The sequence below is a fragment of the Pinus tabuliformis genome, chromosome 2_1, assembly GCF_031772625.1.
Source record: "Pinus tabuliformis cultivar Carrire ecotype Pingquan chromosome 2_1, CPIR1, whole genome shotgun sequence".
Taxonomy (NCBI): Eukaryota; Viridiplantae; Streptophyta; class Pinopsida; order Pinales; family Pinaceae; genus Pinus; species Pinus tabuliformis.
In genome coordinates this window covers 200,344,501-200,370,226 of record NC_142299.1, presented here as the reverse complement: position 1 = coordinate 200,370,226, position 25,726 = coordinate 200,344,501, and the positions used below count along the sequence as shown (strand labels likewise).

Genomic DNA, 25,726 nt, shown 5'->3' with positions numbered 1-25,726 from the left:
CCTCTTAAAAGATGAATTTAAATGCCATAATTCATGTACTTATATGTGTATTTATATGAATTATTTTGGAGTGGTTGAGTTTGAATTCTCTTAAGGCATTTATTTGAGAGATTTTTATTTGTGATTGTTAGCTTAAGAGCAGGGAAAATTTTAAAGTTAAAAAGTTATCTTAAAATGTAAAAACCTTAACAAAGTTTACTAATTTTTAATATACAAACTCTAAAATACTTAAAATTATTTTAATATAAATATTTAAAATTTTAATAATTTAAAATAAATTTACAATTTTAAAAATAAAATAATTTCAAAATTTCTATTCTAACTAGTTCTGAAACATGGTTACTATTAAATTATAACTTTTCAAGTTCTTTGTCAAATTAATAATAATTTAATAACACAAAATAACATAACTCAAATTAATAATAATTTAATAATACAAAATAACATAACTCTAATGGATTAAGTTTTGAATATTCCCCGTGAAAGGGTGTATTTCCCAATAATTTCTTCGAACCTTAATGTGAAAGGGGTGTATTTTCCAATAATTTCTTCTAACTATTCTGTATGCGACGCTTTTTAGTTGGAAAATTTGTAGAGATATTAATTTGATTGACACATGGGAGTGGTCGCCTGTGCTTTCTGCGATGATGCAAGTACGACTCCTTCACGACAGGTGAGCCCTCTGAGTAGAAGGATGCAGCTCAAGTTGCACTGGAAGATGGAAAATTAAGCATTGCAGATCCCACACGCAATGAGATCAAGATTCCATCCTGATCTCATTGACCCCACACGCAAACGATAAAACATCTTGATATCAATTTCATTGACCTGTTTGTCGGGTTGTCGGTTTGAATAGTGGAGATTCGAGAACATGCTTTCGTGTTCACCATTTTGTCGCCTTCTGCCTTTTACGCGTATTGGGCTTTCTCGGTATATGGATGCAGGTCAAGTTGCACTGCAAGATGGAAAAGTAAAATGAAAGAGCGCAGAGCATTATGGATCCCACACTCAAACGCATAAGGACTCCAGCCTGTGTATGATTAGCACTGTGGACCCCACACGCAAAGCAGATAAGATTGACGCGGTTCATGGCCTTGCAAATCAAATATTTTCCTTCTTCTATTACCCTCTGCCTCTACAAGGAGCTTTTATGTAATCTCTGCACTCTCCACTTTCTTGCCTTCACAATTTATCCCCACCTCTGCACCTCCTAACGTCGTCTCCTCCCTCTGCATTGACCATCCAGAGCATCGCAGCACCCAATTTATCCCCACCTCTGCACCTCCTAACGTCGTTTCCTCCCTCTGCCTCTACAAGGAGGGTTTATGTAACCTCTGCACTCTCCACTTTCTTGCCGTTACAATTTATCCCCACCTCTGTACCTCCTAACCATGCATTAACCATCCAGAGCTTCACAGCACCCAATTTATCCTTCTCTTTCTGTTCGTATAATCGTCGAACAATTGGCAATGGCATACCCAACGCCTGAAATCGAAGAAATTGAAGAATACGATGTTGATAAATACGATGTGTTTATCAACCATCGTGGGGAAGTGAAGAAGAGCTTTGCCGGCCATCTCTACCGTGCTCTTCATTTACGTGGATTGAGACCCTTTTTAGATCGACAGGATTTGCAGGAAGGACTACCTTTTCCTTCTCAATTAGAAGCTGTTATTAGAAACGCCTCCGTCCACGTTGCCGTCTTTTCACCAAAATATGCAGAATCCCGTTGGTGTTTACATGAACTCCAGCTCATGCGAGAGTCTGGGGCTCCAATTATCCCTGTTTTTTACCATGTCAACCCGGCTCATCTTAGGTGGACAGATCAGAACAAAACTAAAGGTTATGGTCTCAGCTTGCACGAGCTTGAATTGAAGAAAACGTTCGACCCTCAAACACGAGAAGAGAAGCTACGATATGATCCCGCCACTATTCAGAAGTGGAGAGATGCTCTTTCCTTTGCTGCAAACATAAGTGGATTTGATCTGGACGACAAGTATGACGGGTAAGACCTCCAAACCCCTCTCTATGTATACACTATATATGATACTTTGCCCTATGCTTTCATTTATTTATTTATTTATTTTATGTTGGTGTTTTTGTGGGTGAATATCTAGTGACGAGGTGCACATGACAGATGAGATCGTTGAACGTGTGGGTAGAATGATTAGAAATCGAGGGTTGTATGTGGCCAAAGATCCCACTGGTTTAAATGACAAAGTCACAGATTTTGAAGCTACAGTTTTGGAGCAACAGCAGGCTGGAAAAATCCAGGTTGCGGGCATAGTCGGCCTTGGTGGAATGGGGAAGACAACGTTGGCTTTAGAACTCTTCAATAGAATGAGTTCCAAGTACAGTAAGTCCCTTTTTATAGCAGATGTTAAAGAAAAGGCATTACATTTGGTGCAAAGGGAGCTTCTGAGGGGCCTGACTCAGGGCCTGCCTGAAAGAGAAGTAGATATAAATAACATTTATGACGGTATACGGATGTTTGAAAAGCATCTCATATGTCCTCATGTCTTGTTAATTTTAGATGACATAGATCATGATAATCAGCTAGAGGCACTTCTACCGGTTAAAGATGTCTTAAGACCGGATAGCTTTATTTTTATTACGTCTCGGTATAAAGATGTGCTGGAAAGGTCAGGAGTGGAACACTCGTGCATTTATAAGTTAACAGGCCTTCCCAGACAACCCTCGCAACAGCTCTTTTGTTCATACGCCTTTCGTCAAAACAATCCACTCTATGGATTTGAAAAGCTTGTAGATCAGTTTCTTCAAGTATGCGATGGACTGCCTTTAGCTTTGAAAGTGCTTGGGGCACTTCTCTTTGGAAAACCTGAATCATATTGGGATGCTAAACTTAATGAATCAAAAGTTCAAATGAAAGTTTCAACTGATATAAAGAACAGATTAAAAATCAGTTACGACGCACTCAGCGAAGAGGAGCAGAAGATCTTTTTAGATATCGCCTTCTTTTTCACAGGAGAAAGCAAAACAAGTGCCATCAGATTTTGGAACGCGTCAGGCTGGAACGGATTGCTGTCGCTTACAAATTTAGAGGGTAAATGTTTAGTTGAAGTGGATGATAAAAATGTGATACATATGCACGATCAACTGCGAGACTTGGGAAGACAGATTGCAGAGGAAGAAACGCCGCGCCGTCTTTGGCGTCCCACCGGGAACATTGATGATTGGTTGCAGAAGCAATCATCTGTAAGTCCTCAATCATTCAAACTTCTAAAATAGTTAAGCATTTTCGGTAGAAATCTGTATACATTTTTCTTCCATTTATCCGTCGTTTTTCACCTTCAAAACATTTAAATTTAACCATAGCAAGCTGTGTACAGTTTCTTAATTCTCCAACCGAATGAACAGGTTTTAACCGAAGCACGCGGAATTATGATGCTTCCGAAGACGGGCTCACAAATGTTGCCATGTTACCAATGGAGGAGTCAGCAGTTATTGGGGAACTTCTTGATGGAGCTTTGCATTAGTCTGTACAGTTTTTTTCTTGGTCGTTATGTCATGAATTTTCAACTTGTTCAGACTCAAGGACATCTGTTAGATCGTATTTTGCCGGTGCACTCGCCAAATCTCTTATGGCTTTCTTGGCGTCATTGTCCCTACAAGTACTTACCTTGGTGGATTACAATTAAGAATTTAAGGGTTTTGAGAGTGGAGGGGGGTGAATTGCAAACATTATGGCAAGACATATCGCAGGTAAATCTAAGCTTTGTGAGTTCAAGAGTGTTCATTGGCTATTGATCATACAGCATAAAAGGGTCTCCAATTATGTCCGACGGTTTTCCTATCTTTCTTACACTCGAAATGCTTGATCTTGCAGGCACCTTTGCAGTTGCAGGAATTAGAGATTATAAATGCGAGCTGCCTCTCCAGCATTCCAAAGTCCATAGGGCAGCTGAAGCACCTGGAAAGCATCGTCATTCATTCTTCCTCCCTTTTGACTAAAATGCCAGAAGAAATGGGTCAACTGAACCCGTTGAGGACCTTGGTGTTACGTGGGCTTTCATTCAAATCATTACCAAACTCTTTTGGAAAATTGACGAACCTCCACCACATGGATTTGTCTCGGTGCACGAAATTGGAGAGGCTGCCAGATTCTTTCGGCAGCTTGTCTAACCTCCACAGCTTGAACCTGCGTTGTTGCGAGGAATTGGAGAGGCTGCCAGATTCTTTCAGCAGCTTGTCGAACCTCCACAGCTTGGACCTGTCTTGGTGCAAGAAATTGGAGAGCCTACCAGATACTTTCGGCAGGTTGTCGAACCTCCACAGCTTGGACCTGTCTTGGTGCAAGAAATTGGAGAGGCTGCCAGAATCTTTCGGGAGTTTAAGTAGCCTTAAATATTTTGATGCTTCCTGTTGTGCTAATTTAAGAATCTCAAGAATCTCAAGCGAAGCTATTGGAAATATAAGAACACTCGAGCATATAGATCTTTCCGGCTGGGAAAAAGTTAAGTATGGCCGTGGCAACTGGGGCATCAAAGGTCTCCGAAGGTGGTGAAGCTGACGGGCACAAATGTGAAGAAAAAATTGGCAAAGTTGAAGTGTGGCCGTGGCAACTGGGGCATCAAAGGTCCCTGAAAGTAGTGAAGTTGACGGGCACAAATTTGAATGAAGAATTGCAAGTGTGATTGAACTCCCCAGTGATTTAGAAGTTCTGTGGATAGGAAACCCTTTGCTGGACAAGGTGATGCCTTCGCTGGGTCACTTAGAGAAGTTGAAGGAATTGCGTCTCGATTATGGCGGGGAGTTGACGTGTTTGCCCGCTTCGCGACTGTACAGTCAGTTGACTTTGTTGGAATTGGTTGGTTGTGCCATAATCCACATATCAGAGGTATTCTCTGATGAAGTTGAATACCCGAAGCTTTCAGAGTTAATCTTAAAGGAGTGTATTAATCTGGTGGGGATGGGAACTTGCTCGGGTGTCATAATTTGAGAAGTATAGAAGGCCTTTGTGGTCTTCCACGGCTTCGACAGGTATCCATTGAAAGCTGTGTCAAACTTCAGTTGCCGCCGAGTGTAGCAGAACGGTGTGACCAGGCCTGGAATTTCAAATTCTTTTTGAATTTCAAATTCTTTTTGTCTGTCAAATTAAAATTTGATGACGTTTTTGTATTTTTTTTACTTTTTATTTTACGTTTTAACTAAATATGTGAGTGTCACAAAAAAACTCTATTTTAACAATTTTTGTAAGTTTATTCCACAACACACAATAAGTCATCAAATGGACGCTGATAATGACTGTTATTTATAATGATTCTTGTTAGACTGATAATTCACATTGTTAAGCTAGATTTGTGCATGTTTTCATCAATTTATTAAAAATAACTAAAAGGATATCTTATACCACGCTGGAGCTGGTCAGTGCCTTGCACACTGAGTTTCCCTGTTTTCCGATGGGCTGTGGTCCAGCTGTAGACCAGTAGATTTCTCATTTAGGCTAACGGTCTAGCAGTAGATCAGTAAAAGTTGTTTTGCTTATACCAAGTTTGAGCTGTAATGCTGCGGTTCCCTGTTTTCCGATGGGCTGTGGTGGAGCTGTAGACTGGCAGAATTGTCAGTTAGGCTGTAATCTAGCAGTACATCAGTGAAAGTTACTTATACAAAGCTCGAGTTCATGGCCTGCATACTGAGCTTCCCTGTTTGTTCTGATGGGCCGTGGTCTAGTTGTAGACCTGCAGGATTTTAAACTAGGCTGTGGTCTACTAGCAGATCTGTGAATGTTTAACACAACTCCTGGGCTGTGGTCAAATGTAACACAATTAATGGTTATGAATGATAAGCAGTATATCAGCTCATTCCTGTCAAAGGGAGCAGGATGACTAGCCCACAAAATGCATCATTTTTCATGAGGCCTTGCTGCAACTGGACAAGTCAAATTCAGTGCAAAAAGCTTGAAAGGTGATTGATATAGGCTGTAGAAGCCCAACACACCTGAAAGGAGTTAAATTAGGTGTTATAGATTGATGTAGAAGGCATTAAAAACTCAGCAGTAGGTAATCTCAACAATGAATTTCACCATTCCAGTTATGAAAAATCCAGTTGTATTCCAAAAAAATTGAAAACAAGAAACAGGGGAGAAAGTGCATTCCGTTAGCTTTATAACTGCTTTCATTGGATTTTGCACTGTATCATGTTCAGAATTGGGTTTTTTTTCAGGATAAAAAAAACTGAGCTTTAACTGTCATATCATCTCCTCTCATTCCGACTTGCAATATTTTAGGGAACCAAGAAACGCTTGAAAACATTTTTTTTAAAAAATAAAGTCTCATTCAAAATCATCTGTGTGGAATGAAAGTAATGTATTTATAGCTCAATTAATATAGGCACTTCAATGCTGTAATGCTTTTATAGCTCAATTAATATAGGCACTTCAATGCTGTTATAGCTCGTCAACATCCAGAACACCTGTTTCTATGCTGTTGAATGTAAATTATGTGGTAGATCACTGATCCAGTTGCCCATAGTCAAGTGCTGTCAGAAATCACAATCAGTAGAGGTTAAACCTCAGTGAAATTTTTATTTAGTTTAATGCGATTTTACTGTTTACTGCACCTCATATTGACATGGAGAGTCTGCTACAGAGTCACATTAAGGTGCATAAAATTTGACTAATTAAAACAATTTCCAAAAATTATATCCCTGAAAGCTGACACCTAAGTGGCTGGTTTCTCCTAAAGTTCCTGAACTGGTAAACGAGCTTTAACTACCATGGAAAACGCTACTACTAAATTATATATGTAGGTTCCTTCTTAATAACATATAATGCTAAAATTGGGTTCAGGAAATGAGCTTAACTATGATGGAAAACAATGCAGTTAAATTGTATAGGTGGGTTCCTTCTTAATCATAAAATTTTCAGATCCACCTAATGCTAAAACTGGATACAGAAATTCTTTTTAATTTCTTCGACGGATACAAGAGTCTGGATTAATAAAGGTATACGCTTTTGAAGAGTCACAGTGCACTGTTCAGCAGAGCCTCTGTCCTTAAACTGTCAAACAATCTTAAACTATCAAATCCACCATAATGACATGGGTGGCTGGCCCAGTGCCGCTGCTCAGAAATGGAGAAAATTACCAGAGTATCCAGTGCAGACAGATCATACTTGTTAAATACTACACCATCACAACAGCAAAGGCAAAAACAGCCCTTGCAGGTCCACCAAAAGTTCCCCCGACGAAATCTAAACTGCGAGCACTGTTGTGTGATATAGAAAGGATTAATTAATTATGAACAGGGCGAATTCCCTCCAGACACCAGACCATAACAACCTTCAAGTGAGGAAGAAAAACAATGGCAGAGAAAGTACTCAATATCCGGATGCATGTGAGCGCCGTTGAGTGGTCCAGAAATGGATAGTAAAAATACAGCATGAAATATAGATGCATATAACAGTAAGCACCAGAATATGGACAAGCTCAGACCACAAAAACCACTCACAGAATTTAAGGAACATTCCCAAAACAAGGCATAAAAACAGTATAGTTGTTAAACAATCGGCAAAACAATTGCTTCCCAGACAAATAAACAACATTCAAGGGACCTGTGATATTCGAACATACCACTACCGATTAAAAAAAAAAAACAGTGATTGACATACCTGCAGATACTGACCGGTAGCAGATTCTGGGTCGCGTCCAAACAGTAACTATATCGAAACAGCTCATCTAAAATAGTAACAACACAGTAAGGAGCATCCACAGACCAGTATAGTATAGTGTGGGGAAGTTCAAAAACAAACACAAAAATACCATCTGCGGGAAGACATATACCGGTATGGCCGCGGCCCGCAAGTTACAACCCAAACGCAAACCAAGCGATGAAATTAATGAAAAATTCATAGCTTTTTCGAATTTGAGAACACTGTAGATAAGATTAACTCTCACGGCACAACGAAATTAAAGGAATTTCTCACAACGTACCCTTGACTTGACCAGAAATGCAGAATTTTACAGTGATGAAACCTGAGGCACTTAATTTCAGTAAACGTGGCCGAATCGAGGATAAAGGCTGAACGGCGAAAAGAAAAAACAATTGATTTGGAGAACGCATCGTATAGTCCAGGCTGGTATGCACACAAGGAATTAATTAAGCCATAGGGCCGGATAACTCAAACTAGTATTTACTGACAGTAGTCACAGACTTCAAGAGATAGGCTCAGAGTCCTAATAACTATTACAGGTATTATAGATTTTTAGTTTTTTTTTATAAAATTAAACGTCAAAACGACGGGTTGGGAAGGTATACCACATGTCTAACCTGACTTGGAAGATTTTCTCCGTGTTGTCAAATACGTTCTAAAATCAAAAATACGTCCTATGGGACGTCAAATTCCAAGTCTGGGTGTGACATGCTAAACTATAACCATGCATGACTGTAATATGATTTTTTTTAAGCGGGAAAGAAATAGAGTAAAATATTATGCAGTGAATATGTTTTCCATATATTTTAAAAATTTTATATTTAAAAGATATTTTAGTAAATTTTCTCATGATAGTATTTTCATTAAATATGAAAAATAGTTATATATATATATATTTAAATATTAAGATTATAACATCAGCCCAAATATTTTTCCCAATTAAATTAATTTTTTAACTAAATTATTTGAATTAATTAAAGTAATATTTTTAAAATAGAATTGATTTGTTTAATTTTTTAAAAAGGTATTTAGTTTTTTACCAATTAAATATGAAATTGACGTAAATTAAATAAAAATAACAATAATAATTTTTAGTTATAAATAAATAAAATATATGTTCAATCTTATCCCATATTATCTTTTTATTTACTATTATTTCATTTTTTTTAATATTTAACTTACAAATATTAATAAAAATATTTATAAAGGTTTTTTTAATTATAAATAGATATAAATATATACTCGATTTTAATAGGTATTACATTTTAGGTTTTTGTTTTTTTATATATATATATATTATAATTTTAAAAAAATTACAAATATTTATGAAAAAGGCTTACCAAAAAATGAAATTCATGGTTTAATTAGCATAAACATATATGTTTGTTGTTTGTAACAATGTTTGTTGTTCATAATAAAAATGTATTATGAGTTTGAATTGTATTAATATAATTATATTGAGTGTTCAGTTAATTTAATAAAACCATATTTAACACAAGAAGGAAAATCCATGGCTAAATTAAAGATGCTAGAGAAGACTTGCTTTCAAGTTGGGCTGTATAATTTGAATGTGTTGAAGCATAATTGTTCTTTGGGGAGGTCATGAGCCTCTTTCTTACCTCCTAACATTGCAATTCAACCATCACAACATTCACTTTTATAATCAAGTCATTACATATACATTGATAATCATATAACAAACTTTATGAACACACAAGGTATCATTTACCAAGGAGTGGGGTTTTGATTTTCGGATTTGTTGTTGCTTGTGCTCCCTTACTGTCACCTGCATCCATGTGTGAAGGATAATGTGTCATGATAGAATGTTGGTGACTCACCGGTTGACCTCTTAATCTACTCCTTGGGTACTCTTCTTCCCCACAGACCATTGAGTTGTAATGTGGTTGTATGTAGAAAACAGAATAATAGCTGATGGAGGCAAGCACTCCTAGCTCAAGAGCTCCCTCTCTTATCACCTCCACCTCACCAAACTCACTATAGTCTTTGTATTAAGAGGAAATAACATTATCTTGTCCATCTAACAATATGGCACAAAAATATCCCTTTACCCATAGCTTGCTCCTTCTTTTAAAGGAGGCTTCATAAGGGATACTTGGCACTTCATGCAAAATAACTACTTTTATTATTTTAAAAGTTTTATTATTCACCCACCTATGTGTCACCCTGTCACCAAGGCCCTCTTAATTTCTTTTACTTAAATTTTTATTCAAAAATAATATTTTTCCTCACCCCAACATGACTCCCTATTTCTTCTCCTATATGTCTCTTGATCCCCATTTTATATGTCTTAATTTGTGTTCATTACTGAAGTCAACTGATAGGTCTTATATTTGGTCCCCCAACTACATCCTATTTTAACTCAAATTGACTCTTAGATGAATATCCTTATGTTGGATCTTGCCACATCGAGGTTTTCTAAATTTTCTCTAATTTAATTTATTAATCTTTAATTTCATTCTTCACCATCTCTTCTTAATAAGGCTAGACTATTCTAGGAGTAATGTTCCTAATTAACTCTATGCCCCTTTCTCCCCTTTGCTTATTAAAACCTTATTTACCTTGGAGTTACTTTATATGCACATTCTCTACCTAAGGTTTTCCAAATGTGGGAAGGGTAGAGTTCTTAATTGGTCCAACCTTTTATTTCTTCCTAATCCCCATTTACCCCAAGATTTACTCTTGATTTAGTTTACTCGGTTTTAAAATCACACTTACTTCATTATGTGAATTAGTATGATTACCTTATCTTAATTATATTTCAGTGGTTTCTTTTTTATGCAAGGGTGCCAATTCGGTCGTGCCCTTCAAGCACTTCCCTTTGAAGTTCCAAGGGTGTCACATCAATCAATTATTTCTTGATGCCAAGGGTGCCAAGTTGGTCGTTCCCTTCAAGAACTTCCCTTTGAAGTTCCAAGGGTTCCATGTTGCTTTCCCTTCAAACATCCAGTGATATATGACAAAATCAAAATTATTAAAGATAATATCACCACATGTCATTTCATTAGATACAACAAGATCTTCGACTACTGAAAATTCATCTACGTAATCATAAATGTGTGATGGTGATATGGTTATAGGTATAATTTATTCTTTAACATCATTTACTTTACAAACTTTATAAACATTACCCTCAGGATAATCAAAAGAAAAGAAATCAGATTTATTATTAGTGGTTAAACTATTAGAATTTTCAAGGTTTTCTTGACATTCAACACTAGATGTTACACCTAGTCCATCTGAACATTCATTTGGTAAGATTTTTTTGTTAGAACTGTCATCTTGCTAACTCACTATTCCATCATTAATATAAGATTCATCTTCCTGAAATCCTGAATGAGAATCATCACAATGTTCATCTAGTAAACAACAAAAATTTCCAACAAGTGAATTAGAGGGATACATAGTTAAATAATGTTCATAAAAAATTGTATGAAAATCCTTTAAAGATAAAATACCCGTGGGAGGGAGTTTGCTATACAATTGTCGAAATCTACCTTCCAACGACATCATGAATAATTTCATCTATATGTCCTCATGTTCGACCCCCATCCTAGGAAGGGAATCATGGAATAGGAGTAGGTGTTCAATCAGATCATCATCTTCGTCTTCACAAAAATAGGGTAGGTAGGTATCCCATATGTCTACATTTGGTAACTCATTTGGAAATACTATAATATGAGAAAAATACAAAGGAGAAAAATGTGATGCAATCCAAAAAATAGCCATTAGTAATTATAAATCAAGAAGTCATCAGGTGGACAAATAAACAAGAAAGATATACACTTGAAACACTTCTATGGCGCTTGATGTTATGACCTTGTTCACCAATAGGTCACAAACTTAACCATTCAATCAGTTACCAAGGAAAACGAAAATTAATCTTCGTTCCTCGACAATGGCACCAAAAGATGTTGGTGCTCAAATCATCCTAGTAACTAAAGACAACCTGAGACCACATCACTGCGCATCATAGATCCTCCCATTCTAGGTGACAAGGGTTGGCCTCCCTTTCCCCACAGTGGGTGTTTCCCATTGATAACCAAAATTGAATAGCCATTGTAAATAGTGTGAATTAAATGATTTTCTAATTAAAAAAATAAATAAGCGAGATTATTGAATAAAGAATGTTTTAAATAAAATGATGTTTTTTAGGAAAAAAAAGATAATAGGTACATAATTCATAAAAACTTATTAAATTAAAATTTCATTAAAGGAAAATGAGGTAAATTAATATCTATCATAATTCACAAAGGTTAGCGAGAAATAAAAATTAAAATTAAAGAAAATAGAGAAATTAAAACACACTCGTGTTAAATACATCTAATTGAACTATGTGGTTTAAATAACATAACATCAAGTATTATTATTATTTAGCTTGCATAACAATTAGAATAATTTAATTTAATAAATTCAAATAATAAATATTGGAGACTTATTAAATTAAATATAATGTGTGAAACAGTAGGCAATATGAACAAGTCAAATAAAGGCTAATAATTTCACGTTTTCCAATGAGGGAAAATAGTGAAAAAGAGAATAAAAAAAAGGAAATAAAATTTAAAAAATTGGTTTTTATGATATTTGAATTTATGGTGCACATAACCCTAAATATAATGTATTCATGGAATTAAACCTGCAACCAACAAACTCAAAATATGATTTTAAAACCCTAGGTATTGGGTATTCCAAAATATTTAAAATCATTTAATATATTCGAGAACAATGCATAATCAAGTTAAGCCACCATTATGGAACAATGACCAATGCATAAAATTGATTAAAATAGAACACAATGGAAAAAAAATAAGAGATAAATTATAATATTATTAATAAAACCTCCATGTCACAATGAAAGAGACCATTTGCAACATGTACAAGATGGTTGTAATAGTTAAAGTCTTCTTCCTCAGAGCTATCATCCTTCAACCTGTCAAAAATCTCTTTGAACACTCTTTTTTTAAATGTTTAGAAGTTCATTTCATTTTTAGTTCTCATAATTTCACAAATGAAATTATATTAATGATAATTATTTTGACTAAATATAATACATATTTCACCATTTAAATAAATTCTCGCTTAAATCCTTCACATTAAAAATTGTTTAAATAATATCTCCTCCGGTAAAAGAAAATATATAAATTAATTCTCAAATATAAAACATTATAATAAATGAAATTAAAATATAACTCACCCTTCATAATGTTCTCCTCATAATATTATCTCACGTTTATTATTAATGAAATTTAATTTTTTAATCTTAGGGGAGACTTAGTAAAAAATTTCCCACTATATAAGACATTAGGTTATAGAATATGTATTTAATGTGAACACATTTTCCAAATACGCAAGATGGAATCCAAAATATTAAATGTATATTAAATTTAATATGGTTTTCGCTTTTAAATGTTGAATACTTGTATTTCAAGAAAACCTTCCGTGAAATCTCAATATTCTTCCCATGCTAAATTGATATCTGCACAATTTCTTTATCCAACCATTAGAAATAAAAAAAAAAATTGAATTTTAATAAATGAAATCTAAAATTTATATATCTTAAATTTTATTTATAAATTCCAAATTTCTACTTAGATTTCAAATAAATTTCTAAACAATGTAGACAATATAATCTTATATAAAATCTCAATAATATATAAATTTCTACTTTAACATAGATTTCAAATAAATTTCTAAACAATGTAGACAATATAATCTTATATAAAATCTCATTAGTGAAAACTTGCGTGGAGGTTAACCATTGTGAAAGGCTCGATGGATCAGTATCCTGCACACGTGCAAGGCGTTCATTTCGTTGGAGTCGTTGAAGTTATGAGGGGAGCTTTAAACTTTATTGCAATGAATATTTATTCATGTTAATGGGTTTTTAATGATACATTTCAAGTGGTAAGGACTTATATCATTGATCTTTAGTTAACGTTGAGTGGAGTGAATAAGAGGTGAGATAAGATATAGGTTAGTTAATTTTATTTTTTAATTTCATTATTTTATTATTTAATTTTAATTTATTATAATAATAATTGTACTTTATAATTGTAATTATTAATTCAATATTAAGATTCTAATCTTGTATTTAATATAATAATGATTTTTTTACAAGTTATAATGATTATTATAAAGATATATTTGATGCAGAGAAAACATAAAAATTCAAGGGAGCAATTTTTTATCACGAGAATATGAGAGGAAGTCATATAGCGAGGGAGGCACCAGGAAAAACTAATAGAAGTAGCCAAGATCTAACTTGGGTCAAATTGGTGACAACATTTGGCTCCAACTGGGGATGATGCTCCCCTGCGGAGGATTAAGAATGTAGACCAAAACCCTTCGTATTGGGCATGAAGTCGACTTATGAGGAAAAATGAGACTCAAAAAACAAAAAGTAAAGCAATAGAAGGAAATATTTCGCATCTTAAAGTTCTAGTGGATTAGTACCAAGAATGAAACAAGAATAAATGTGAGGCCCTAGTATGTATAAATTAACAAGTTCAATGATTATTTACATACATAATAGGTTTGTTTGTTAACTAAGTGTATCAGGGTAGTTATGATAATGATTTTGGGTAGATGATCATAAATAATAAATGTATCACTTCATAAGAATTTAATACCATATACGAGTGATACATGCTTACAGTTAATAATCAGGAAATGACACAAATCAAAGTACTAATAAAGATTCATAACAATGAATTTCATTTTGGAATAAGGTCTAAACTATGGAGATTAGTTGTAAGGGATTTGGTTCCCTTCTTGTTGCATGACATGAGTTTCCAAAATTAGATGTTGCTGCACTGCCAGCGAGTGTCCATAGCTCTAACAGAGTCATCCTTTATCCTAAGGTAAGGAGATTTTTGAATTCTTGTTTTCTCTTCTTGTTAGAGGCCCTTATTTCAATTTACTTAGCAAACATAACATTCACAGGATGGGAGGGTTATGCAATGGAATTATTCCAATAGCACTGACCTTGCTCCACTACCTGCGAGCATTCATAGCCTCGTTGGAGATGTAATCAGCCCCATCATAATTTACCACAATAGAAGGAGTGGGAGGATTACACACTAGATTTTAATCTAATGCCACTTGCCTTTCTTCGCTGCTAATGGGTGTCTATAGTCCTCGCAGAGATACCAGCAAGCCCCACCCATGAAAATATTGGTTCCTATCCCTATGGTAGTATGGTGATAAGGGAAGGTATCATGCATGGTCGTAATGTAACTAGTCTTACCAAAGTTTAAATTGAATTTTATGGAGGCCAAATCTTATGATTATAGGTCTAACACTTATGATTTAATGGGGTCCCTTAGTATTTATGTGTAAGTAATATGAAAGATAGATGTGGTGAAGAATGTCCAATATGAAGGTGACATTACTAAGAAACTAATATCTGAGCCCTTTAAAGATTGTTACCCCTCAAACATGATTTACAAACCAAGTAAATCATGTATCTAAAAATAAATGTATGATAAATATGTATCTAAAAATCTCATTAATATGGTTCATACTAAGGGTTCATATATGTGTATCCCATTCTACTTTTGATCACATAAAGACTCTTCAATATGTAGAAAACTTCATCTTTATTCATTCTAAACCTAAGAAGCATAAAAGGTTTATTTATGTGCATGATTTATATACAATGTTTTTCAATAATAATTTATATCAAAAAAGTAAAAAATTCAAGGTAACGAGACACAAATATTGTCTATGGGAAACCTCCCGACTTTGGGTTTCATTTTGATCAATAATAATAATATATTTAACTGTTGAAAGGAGGGGAAAAATTGTGTGACCAAGACATTGAGAAATATATTCACGTTTGATTGGAAACAAGAAAAAACATTTTCAAAGTATGCACTCATCCACAATTCAATGAAGTCCTATAGGCCTGTATGAACATGTAATGAAGAAAATTTTGAAATATTAGCAACCTGTTGTACCATACGGTCATCATAAATAGGTTCATCATCATGTAGTGACGTTAAATCGATTAAATTATCATGTTCAACAAATTCATTTGCATCAATGAAATTGAAATTACAACATGATTGTAAATTTATCCTCCTAGGTTTATTGTTATTCAATTTAATATTGTGAGAGGAAATTGATAAGTCGTTTTCATATGTATTGTTTTGAAAAATCGACATAGCTCTCACATAAGACATAATCAAAATTACTAAATATATCACCACATGTAATTTCATTAGATAAAACAAGATCTTCCACTACTGATGATTCATCTACGTAATCTTAAATGTGTGATGGTGATATGGTTATATGTATAATTTATTCTTTAACATCATTTACTTTACAAACTTTCTAAATAATATCCTTAGGAGAATAAAAAAAAAAAGAAATCCTATTTATCATTGGTGGTTAAACTATTATATTTTTCAAGGTCTTCTTGACATTCAACACTAGATGTTACACCTAGTCCATCTGAACTTAGTATACCTATTACAATACCTGTCATAGCTAAGCTAACATGTGTAAGCTCTCTATGATACAAGCTGACCTATATGAGTAAATGTGCATCAAATAAGTTGGATATAAAGTAAGGGTTTTATCATTGGTAGCAAACTCATTATTACCTCATCTATAAATAAGAGGTGTCATCTTTGGTAAATGATTCCGACCTAACTGACTAGCCCTAGAGAAAAGTTAAGCCAAGTTTATATATTTGTTAAGAAAACCTCGTGGCTTGTAGATCAAAGTATCAAAGTAGCAACTTACCAATTTGGCAGTGAGGATTGACTTTCAACATTAAGAGATTCTACAGATATAACTCTAGTTTATTGAAGAACCTTGTGGATAGGGTTTCATATTTAGCAGTCAAAATTCTAGGGTTTCATTATTAATTTGCTACAATAGTGTTCTATCGTCAAATCATACTTGTAGAAATAGTAGATAGCAATGGTTTCTTTAGTGATGCAGCACAATGTGATATGTGAAAGATCATAGTTTATGTGGCATGATATACATGCATGATGACAAAGATATTTCCTCTAATATCTTATTATTATGAGACAATAAAAGTCTCTTGATGAACGTAGCATTACCAAGCTCAATGTAACAATGTCCTTTGCGTCTTTGAGTGTTATTAAAATGACATTTATGACATTTGATAGTAGATTGACAACATTAATGCACTTTTAGATATGTTGTCCTTAATGTATGAACTATATACCTTTAATGGTTGTTGCAATAAGGTTGTGGTCTACAAGGCAAAATTCTGTGATGGTAAAACACTCCAGTAGTTGATGTTGATGATATAACAATGTTTCCAGGTAATTACTTGAATGAAATAATGAGAATGGTTTGAGGAACATTGCTATGACAATGAGTTTAGACATGAAATTGACTTTAAACAATATTCTTAACCGCAACTTAAATGCAGGTCCTTCTTCGAAGCTTAAGCAGGTACCAAAATTCTGATTCTTGTGGTAGTAATATTGTATGCAACAATGATGTGTTGAGCACATAGGTGACAATGAGCTTAATATAGCACAAATTGAAGTAACTGATGGGCCTCCGAATTAGACAAAAATTAAGGCCCATCTAACCTTTCTTAGGCACATGAAGGCTATATTAAACCTCTCCTTCTACACTTAACAATGTTTTTTAGCTTTAAAATGTTCATTAGGAAGGTTTATGGATAATTTCATATTTATGCAAAATATTATTTATTTTTGTAGAATATTGTGTGAATATTAGGCAGATTATGAAGATTTGGAGGAGGAGATAATCTAGGGACTTGATCCCTACTACAAGAGGATAAAGATTGGATAATAAATCAACATGATATTATGAAATTATTGCACAAACTCTAGAGATCGAATGATTGAGAAAATATAGGAATGCATTCCCTGTCATTTAATGCAGATTCCCAGTGTTGGGAACTAGATCCATTATGTTGTGACTCACTGCTAAATATGTTTTCAGGTGTGAAAAGAGTGTAAAAGAGAAGTGAATATTTAAGCCATCTTCCTAGGACACAAAAGCTATAAAATCTTAATTAGACCCTCTCCATTTCATAGTTCTCATGATAAGCTTTCCAATGGTATATAGAAGTCTGAAAATGGACTTCTGGATCATAAGATATGGCTTGTTAAATTTCAGGGGTCATGTTTCCCTTAAAGTGAAGGAGTAAAGCATATCAAAGGTTCAGGAGCTCATCACGATTTCCAATCAGCGGCTTTTCTGAAGTATCAATGTTGAAGGCAATGAAATCTGTGATCAACCGATCACCGATATCGCAAATCGGCTATCGGTGGGTCTAAGCGCATCGCAAATCACATATCGGCGGTCGGAGGCCCATGACACACAACGTATCGGGGGTTTACGATACAGAACATCGGTATTGCATATTGGCGATCACAGGTAAAAGAGGACACACACAAATGCCGTTATCAGAACTGTTGATGCCGATAACACTAAAATCACCAAAATTTTGGCCTTAGTGTTAAAGAGCTGGGAGGGCCGAAAAATGATTAACAAAGAAAATCAATGAAAAACAAAGGGTAGGAGGACCCTTTTTTCTCTCCTTAAGGGGAGCCACATGGCAGAATATCATTGGTCCCACCTATTGGAATTCCTAGAATATTGACAATCGATGATTCTGGCCAGGACCGGGGTTAAAAAGACTGCAAAATGGGAAGGTGTCGATATAGTGTTAAATCACCGAGGAAGGCTGAAAACATTTAACAAAGGAATTCGATGCAAAAACAAAGACGGGTGAGCCTTTTTCTCTCTCCTCTAGGGGGGCATGTGGCAGAATGCCATTGGTCCTTATGAATGACATGGCAGTTGATGTTATCATGACGTGGCAATACGGATATGGCATGGAAGTATGAAGGACACATGGCAGTACGGGGATGATGTGGCAGTATAGAGATGACATGGTAGTACATAAATGACGTGGCAGTACAGAGGACACGTGGCACACAAATTTGGCATTTGAAGGGGTCATATGGGGGCATTTCTAGGTGACACGTTTCACCACTCACAAGGTGACATGTGGCAGTGATGACATTACCCTTCGCATATTGGCGATCGACGATTGCACAAGTCAAGGTCCTCCTCCTCTGAAGTCCCTTCTGGGTTGCGATTGCGATATGTGAAAGACCCTCCCGAATGTGATATGCCTTATGGAAGTTTCGCGTCCGAGAAATCGGCAAGTTCTATGAAGTGTGGCAGGAAGGTCCTCTCCTATATTGTGATTGTGATATCCTAGGTGGGCCCATTCCCACAGATCAGTGATCGCAAGTGTTAAGGGGTTTTATCAAAGGAAAGCACTAGAAATCTTCGAAATGCAGGATCCTATATATAAAAGGAAAAAGGCCCCCGGACAAGAGTCTAAAGGCCTTAGTGTCTGAGGGCTACCTGGTCATAATCCCCAGTCAAATGAAAAGAAAGGTAGAATGAGGGCTAAACCAAAGGGGGCCAAAAGCGATTGGGACCAACAGTTTTGTGACGCCTTTTATTGCAAAAGTCTTGATACGAAGATGCCCCTATAACAAGGTACAAATATTTTAAAGTTGGATGGGTCGGAAGCTAAGGAAATAAATAAAGGCACAGGGTTCCACTCTGATACACAACAAAGGACAACTGGGACATGCTCCATTTCCACTTCGTGACAAGAATTCACTGTCGACCCACTCCCAACTCCAGAGAACACGCTGCAAAGGCAGTTAAGGTGAAAGCAACAGGGACTAGCTGAGCAGCTAGAGGGATTCACAATGGAAGAGACGTGGCCAGACCAGAGGTTTTCACAGGAACAATAGAAGGACCTCTTTTTTATGAAACCAGCTCACAAAAAGATAGAAAAGATAGATCAATGACTTACAAATCAGCCTCTTCGAGGGGGCAATCTCCTTTACATTACACAAATGAATAATTCTTGGATGATACAAATGAAAAAACCTCCTTTCTATATATAGGAGTCTAAGGGGTCACAATATAACCAAAGTCGACCTAACAAAAATAATATAAGGGCACAAAAATAACAACAGTGGGCTTCTATGCGGCACAATAATAATAATATGGGGACAATAGGGGCACAACAATAACAATAAGGGATACAATGACAATAGTAATTGAGGAATCACTAGTATTATAGGGACCCAGCATGCCCCTTTCCTTCAAAAAAGTGTTGTCCTCAATGCTTGAGTAGTTCTGGATGCTTTTGTATAAAATTCTCATCCTCCCATGTGGAATCTTCAAGGGTAAGTTCTTCCACTTGATGAGATACTATGAAATTGATCGATTTCGTAGTTTTCGAGTTCTTGTTTCTTTGAATGCTTTAGGTTCCAATATGATTTTTCCTTCCTCATAAAGTTCTAGTAATATTGTTTGAACTGGGAGCTTATCACCTATAACCTTCTTTAAGCATGAAACATGGAAAACTAGGTGCACTCGGGAAGCTGCAAGAAGCTCCAATTTGTATGCCATAGTACCTATCTTTTGCAACACCTTGTACAGACCATAATACTTTGGTGATAATTTATTATCCTTCTTAGCTTGCTTGAGGGACATTTGTTTATATGGTTGTAGTTGTAGGAATACCCAATCACCTACATCAAAACTTCTTTCGTTGCGATGTTGATCTGCCTGCTGTTTCATTCTATTCTGTGCCAAGGTGAGGTTATCCTTTAAGAGTTGGAGAACTTGTTGTTGATGCTCGATGTGATCTTCCACTATTTGAACCTTATAATTTTCTCTTAAATATGATGTGATGGATGCTGGATGATATCCATAAAGTGCCATAAATGGGGCCATTTTTGTTGCAGTATGGAAGGAAGTGTTATACCACCATTCAGCCAGAGGCAACCATTTGACCCATTGTGTCTGTTTATCAGATACAAAGAAACAAAGATATCCTTCCAAACATTTTTTTACTATCTTAGTTTTCCCATCAGATTGAGGATGATAAGATGAACTATGAGCTAATTGGGTTTCCATGTAGCTTTTGAATTGTTTCCATAAATGCAGTAGAAACTGTACTTTCTTTAAATGGATGAGATAATGCACAAAAGTGTGCATACTTAGTAAGTCTGTCAACTATCACCATGATAACACTCTTTCCTTCGGACTTGGGTAAACCTTTGATAAAATCCATTGAAACCTCCTCCCACATTGGGTTGGAATGGATAAAGGTTGTAATAGACCCGGGGTCTTAATTGTTTCAACTTTATTTTGTTGGCAAACCAAACATTCCACCACAAAGTTTTGAATATCCGATTTAAGGCCATCCCAAAAAAATTCCTTCTTAACCCTGTGGTAAGTATTTTAGAAATCCTGAGTGCCCTCCTAAATGAGAGGTGTGCAATTCCCTAAGAATATTTTCTTTGAGTTGGGAATTATTACATAGGTTAAACCGATCTTTGTACCATAACGAATCATTTTTCCAGCTAAATGTATTAGATGTACTGGGATCTTGTTGTAGCTTTTGAATGAGTGCCCACACTTCTTCATCATTCTTCCATTCATCCCTTGCTTCGTTTATCCAATCTGGTTTGATAATAGAAATGGTGCAAAGAAATGCTTCCACATCCTCATCCTTTATTGAAAGTGCATCTGCCACAACATTTTGCTTCCCTTTTTTGTAGATGATTTCAAAGTCATAACCCAACATCTTTGTGACCCATTTTTGCTTCTCTTCTGAAGATAATCTTTGTTTTAAAAAGTATTTAAGTCTATCATGATCTGTTTTTACCTTGAAGTGTCTTCCCATTAGGTAGGGTCACCATTTCTTAATTGCATGTAGTATTGCCAACATTTCCTTCTCATAAATAGCTTTGTGTAAATATTTTCCTTTGATTGGATGACTTTCAAAAGCAATGGGTATTTCTTCTTGCATTAAAACAACACCAATTCCATTTCTCGAGGCATCACATTCCACAATAAAGGTTTTTGTGAAGTCTAGTGTAGCTAAGACTGGTGCTTGGCACATTGCCTCTTTAAGATGTTCAAAGGCCTTCATTTCTTCTGGAGTCCATGAAAATGCATCTTTCTTCAATAATGTTGTTGGAGGTGCTGCTATTCTCCCATAATTCTTAACAAACTTGCGATAATACCCGTCAACCCAAGAAATCCTCGTAGATGCTTTATGGATGTGGGGATTTTTCATTCCTTAATGGTTTTAATTTTGCTAGGGTCTACCTTAACACCTTCATGAGATACAATATGTGATCCAAAATATTTTGCTTATAGATGTGTTAAAGAATTACATGCATAAATTGTAGCTTAACAGAGAAAACTTAATGTGCACATGAGACAAGAGGAGAAATACATAAAGCATGAAAGAAGACAACAAGACTTGATAACAGAGTTCGTCCGTCTTGGACTATGTCTCTAGGCCCTGCTCGATTAATGGGGAGGCCTTCATTCATTAAGTGGCATGAAAACGAAGAGTACAAGCATCAGTTACAAAAAGGAGTCTTATACCTACATACTGAAAAATGGCTGATAAATGCAAAACACTGATGGAGAAACAGACAATGCCATTGCGTTCGTGGCGTTGAGAAGTTCTGAAACCATATAAAATTTGTCAAATTCTGATAAAGTGAAATTTCGCCCCTCCTGCAAAATTCTACCTCAAACCGCGTGCACTACCTCCTCCTTGAGCGCACTGAAAACTGCGTTTTAAATAAAAAATTGCTTGCAGATTTCTCAAGAATTCTGTTGTGGCACATTGGTTTAGGATCCAATTAATAGGGAGGAGGTTGGGAGGTCAAACCCCGCCTCCTCCTTTCTTTATACACCACAAACAAATTTGTTTTTAAATTAAAATAATGGTTGGGTTGGGCCCGCCTTGGGCGGCTTGCCCACCATACCCATCTCTACCTGCATTCTTTTTTCAAGTAGATGGGTCTGCGACCCAAGGCTGGCCCACCACCTTAATGGCCGCATAGTGTGGGCTGTTATGAGTGGCTCCGTGGGAGCGGAGGAGTGGTGTGAGGGACTCATGGGAGGGGTCATGGCCTGCCCCTCCACCAATTATTTTATTTAAAATTTATTGTGTGGATTCAGTTGGGAGTTGGGGTGGCGGGGTTGGTGGCCCGCCACCACCTTTTTATATTTTTTTTTGTTATATAAAACAAAATGCCTGTCTTTGGAAATTTGGTTTTGGACTGAAGGGGTCATTTTAACAAGACCACGATTTTGCTCAGAATCTGGCTGAAGTTGGCTGGATTCAGTCTACTGGAAAATGCCAAATTGCACCCTCGTTAAACCTACCCAGTCATCAAAAGTCAACCCAACTTTGACTGCTTCTATCTCCTTCATCCGGACTGGGATTGGAGTGTCGTTCGCACCGTTGGAATTAGGGCGACGAGCACCTCGATCTTATGTCAAGTTAGTTTCCTTTCCACCACTTTGAAATTTGAGCTTTTTCCATGCCACTGTGTCTGAAGATCCACCTGGATCAATATGACCCAGATATTCCACCTCTTGTACTCCAAAGAAACATTTGGAGCTTTTTTCATATAATTGTTTCTCCTCCAATAGTTTGAGCACCCTGTCAACATGTTGAACATGATCCTTCCAAGACTTATTGTAGATTAGTATATCATAAAAAAATACTAACTGTTGGTTTGTTGGGGACTGACCCAGGTTCATAGATGATTTAGCCAAACAAATCCTGGTACTACTGGCCCTTTCGGCAACAGTCCTTGGAGCACGAACTGAGGTCTCACCTGAAGTAGTATGGGAGGACGATAGAACCAGGTTTCCGCACCCTGGAGATGTCTGATGATTTCAAGTGGTCTGCAGTTTGATCCGGCACACACGTCGCTATGCGCGCTGACCCATACCTCGCAGCCTGAGATGCTGTCTTTGCGCAGCCCTACCTGGGGCTCGAACAATGTTATTACCCAAGTCCCTCCTCATAGCCGATATTAGGTGATTAACTGAACTTATTTATACACTTTTAGTTATTCTTAACAATATTCACAATTCATGTAAGTGCACACAGTAAATAAACAGTATAATTGCAAGTAATATCAAACATGTAATAACTCAGAACAGATACACAGGATTTAGATAAAACTTCTCTTTATTATTTTCTTCCTTATGTTACAGACTTGACACTACCCTGTGCACTCAGCTATAGGGGTCCGCGCACTCAGTTGCGGACTCTACTAGGCCTCTGCGCACTCAGCTGCAGAGCCTCTTCCTACTACTACAATCCAAGACACTTAGACTCTTGCTCTATGCTTCGCTCTCGTTTAGACTCCATTCGTTGGTTCACTTCCTTCTTTACAACTTAGAGCCTCGCTCTATTTATACAATTCCATGGTCCATGGACCATGGGTAGGATGACACTACATTCAAAACTTAGGGTGGGCAGCCCTATGACTCTAACATACAATTCGCGCTCCGCGCTCGCAATTCGCAGAGTTTTTACAATCATAACAACTCAAAACTTGGGCTTTAAGCCCCAAAACATGTTGTGGGGGGGATTCTGTGCCTAATAAGCCCCCAACACAAACATCGTGACTCACCCTCGAGTCACTCTGTCGGCGATCTTGGCGCGGAGTCCTTCCAGCTGGTCCCGAATGGTCTTAATGTCCATAGTGCACTGTGTTGCTGCTTGCTGAGCCTGCTACATTCTCTCCTCTTAGACCTCTGTAACTGAACTGTTCCCATGCAGCCGTACCAATATGTACTTATAGTCCCGTGTCCTTGTCGGGCTCTCTGAAGCACAAAGACTGTATTACTGTCGGCTAGTCAGATAGCCGGCCCACCTGTGTAAGGCTTTAAGCGGCTGTCATTCACTTTGCCTGGGAAGGGTTCTCCATTTAATTTGACGAGCTGGACCACGCCTCCGTCTGTGACTTCCTTAACCATGTATGGTCCTAGCCAATGCATTTTGAATTTGCTCAGAAATTTTTCAAACTTAATGTTGTATAGTAGTATTAAGTCATTTACTTTGAATATGCGCAACTTAATATGCGATCATGGCAAGCTTTTTCATGTTGTTTCTGAACCTGCTAATGGAAAACCTGCCAAGAACCATTCCTCCTTAAGTTCTTCCAATTGCGCAAGTCTTTCTTCTAGAGCTTCGCTGTCCGACATCCCTGTGAGTGCTACTATTTGTAGACTAGGTATGATATATTCCATTGGCATGAAAACGTCCACACCATAGACTAACCGGAAAGGGGTTTGTCCCATCAGTTTCTTGCATGTTGTTTTGTAAGCCCATAGTACTGCAGGGACGCGCAGGTCCCAATCGATTCATTGTGCGTTGCACACTTTCGTCAGCGTGGTTTCTAGTGTTTTGTTGAATGCCTCTACTATCCCATTCGCTTGTGGGTGATATGGTGTACTATTCTGATGATACACCTGGAATTATTTTGTAAGAGCGCTGATGGTTTCATTTAGGAAATGCATTCTGCGATCACTCATTAAGATTTTCAGACAACCAAATCGGGTTAATACATTTTTGAACAAAAATTTCACAGTTGTAGCAACCGTACAGTCTTTAATCGGCTGCGCTTCTGCCCATCATATTAGGTACTCCGTCGCAGTGATGATGTAGCATGTGCCCGTATTTCCCTGAGGTTTGATCGGTCCCACAAATTCGATTGCCCTTTTTTCGAACGGCTGCAGTGTCATTTGTCGATTTAATAGCATTTCGTCCCTTCGTGATGGCTTTCCCATCCTTTGACATATATCGCAAGCCTTACAGTGCGCTTTTGAATCTTGGTGGAGGGTTGGCCACCATAACCCTGCATGAAGAATCTTCTGTGCGGTCGAGCGTCCTATATAGTGTCCTCCTGCAGTGCCCCCATGTGCTTCTATGAGGATCTGACTCCGTTCAAATTCTGGTATGTATCTTCGCAATATCTCATCCTTTCCCATTTTTTATAGGTGCCTTGTGATGACAGAAAAATTTGCTGCGGGCACCACCAATTCCTTCTTTTGTTGGACAGAGTATTCCTTCGGTGCAGTCCCTATTTTCAGAAAATGGATTATATCTTCGAAGTTCCCGTCCGTGACGCGCACCGCAAAGAGCTACGC

The 25,726-nt window shown here is 36.7% G+C and overlaps 1 protein-coding gene and 1 long non-coding RNA gene across 2 annotated transcripts; one reads left to right on the top strand and one right to left on the bottom strand.

Moving 5' to 3' along the window:
* Positions 1-1,138: 1,138 nt before the first annotated feature.
* On the top strand, positions 1,139-6,109 carry LOC149199424 (disease resistance protein Roq1-like). The gene is made up of 4 exons (XM_089402426.1): positions 1,139-2,005; positions 2,118-3,216; positions 3,379-3,723; positions 3,848-6,109. The coding sequence occupies exons 1-4, from the start codon at positions 1,470-1,472 to the stop codon at positions 4,523-4,525; spliced, it is 2,658 nt and encodes an 885-aa protein (XP_089258552.1). The 5' UTR covers positions 1,139-1,469; the 3' UTR covers positions 4,526-6,109.
* A 763-nt stretch (positions 6,110-6,872) lies between these two features.
* On the bottom strand, positions 6,873-8,106 carry LOC149199423 (uncharacterized). The gene is made up of 3 exons (XR_016253275.1): positions 7,800-8,106; positions 7,628-7,694; positions 6,873-7,224 (listed from the first exon to the last, which is right to left on the bottom strand). It is a non-coding gene; the product is annotated as an uncharacterized LOC149199423 (long non-coding RNA).
* Positions 8,107-25,726: the final 17,620 nt, after the last annotated feature.

What these genes read in the sequence shown, in the direction of transcription:
- LOC149199424 (XM_089402426.1), top strand. Translation starts at nt 1,470, where the DNA reads ATGGCATACCCAACGCCTGAAATCGAAGAAATTGAAGAATACGATGTT. An exon ending in CTGGACGACAAGTATGACGG is followed by an intron (nt 2,006 to 2,117) that starts GTAAGACCTCCA and finishes GTGAATATCTAG; the next exon opens with TGACGAGGTGCACATGACAG. An exon ending in TATGGCAAGACATATCGCAG is followed by an intron (nt 3,724 to 3,847) that starts GTAAATCTAAGC and finishes TTGATCTTGCAG; the next exon opens with GCACCTTTGCAGTTGCAGGA.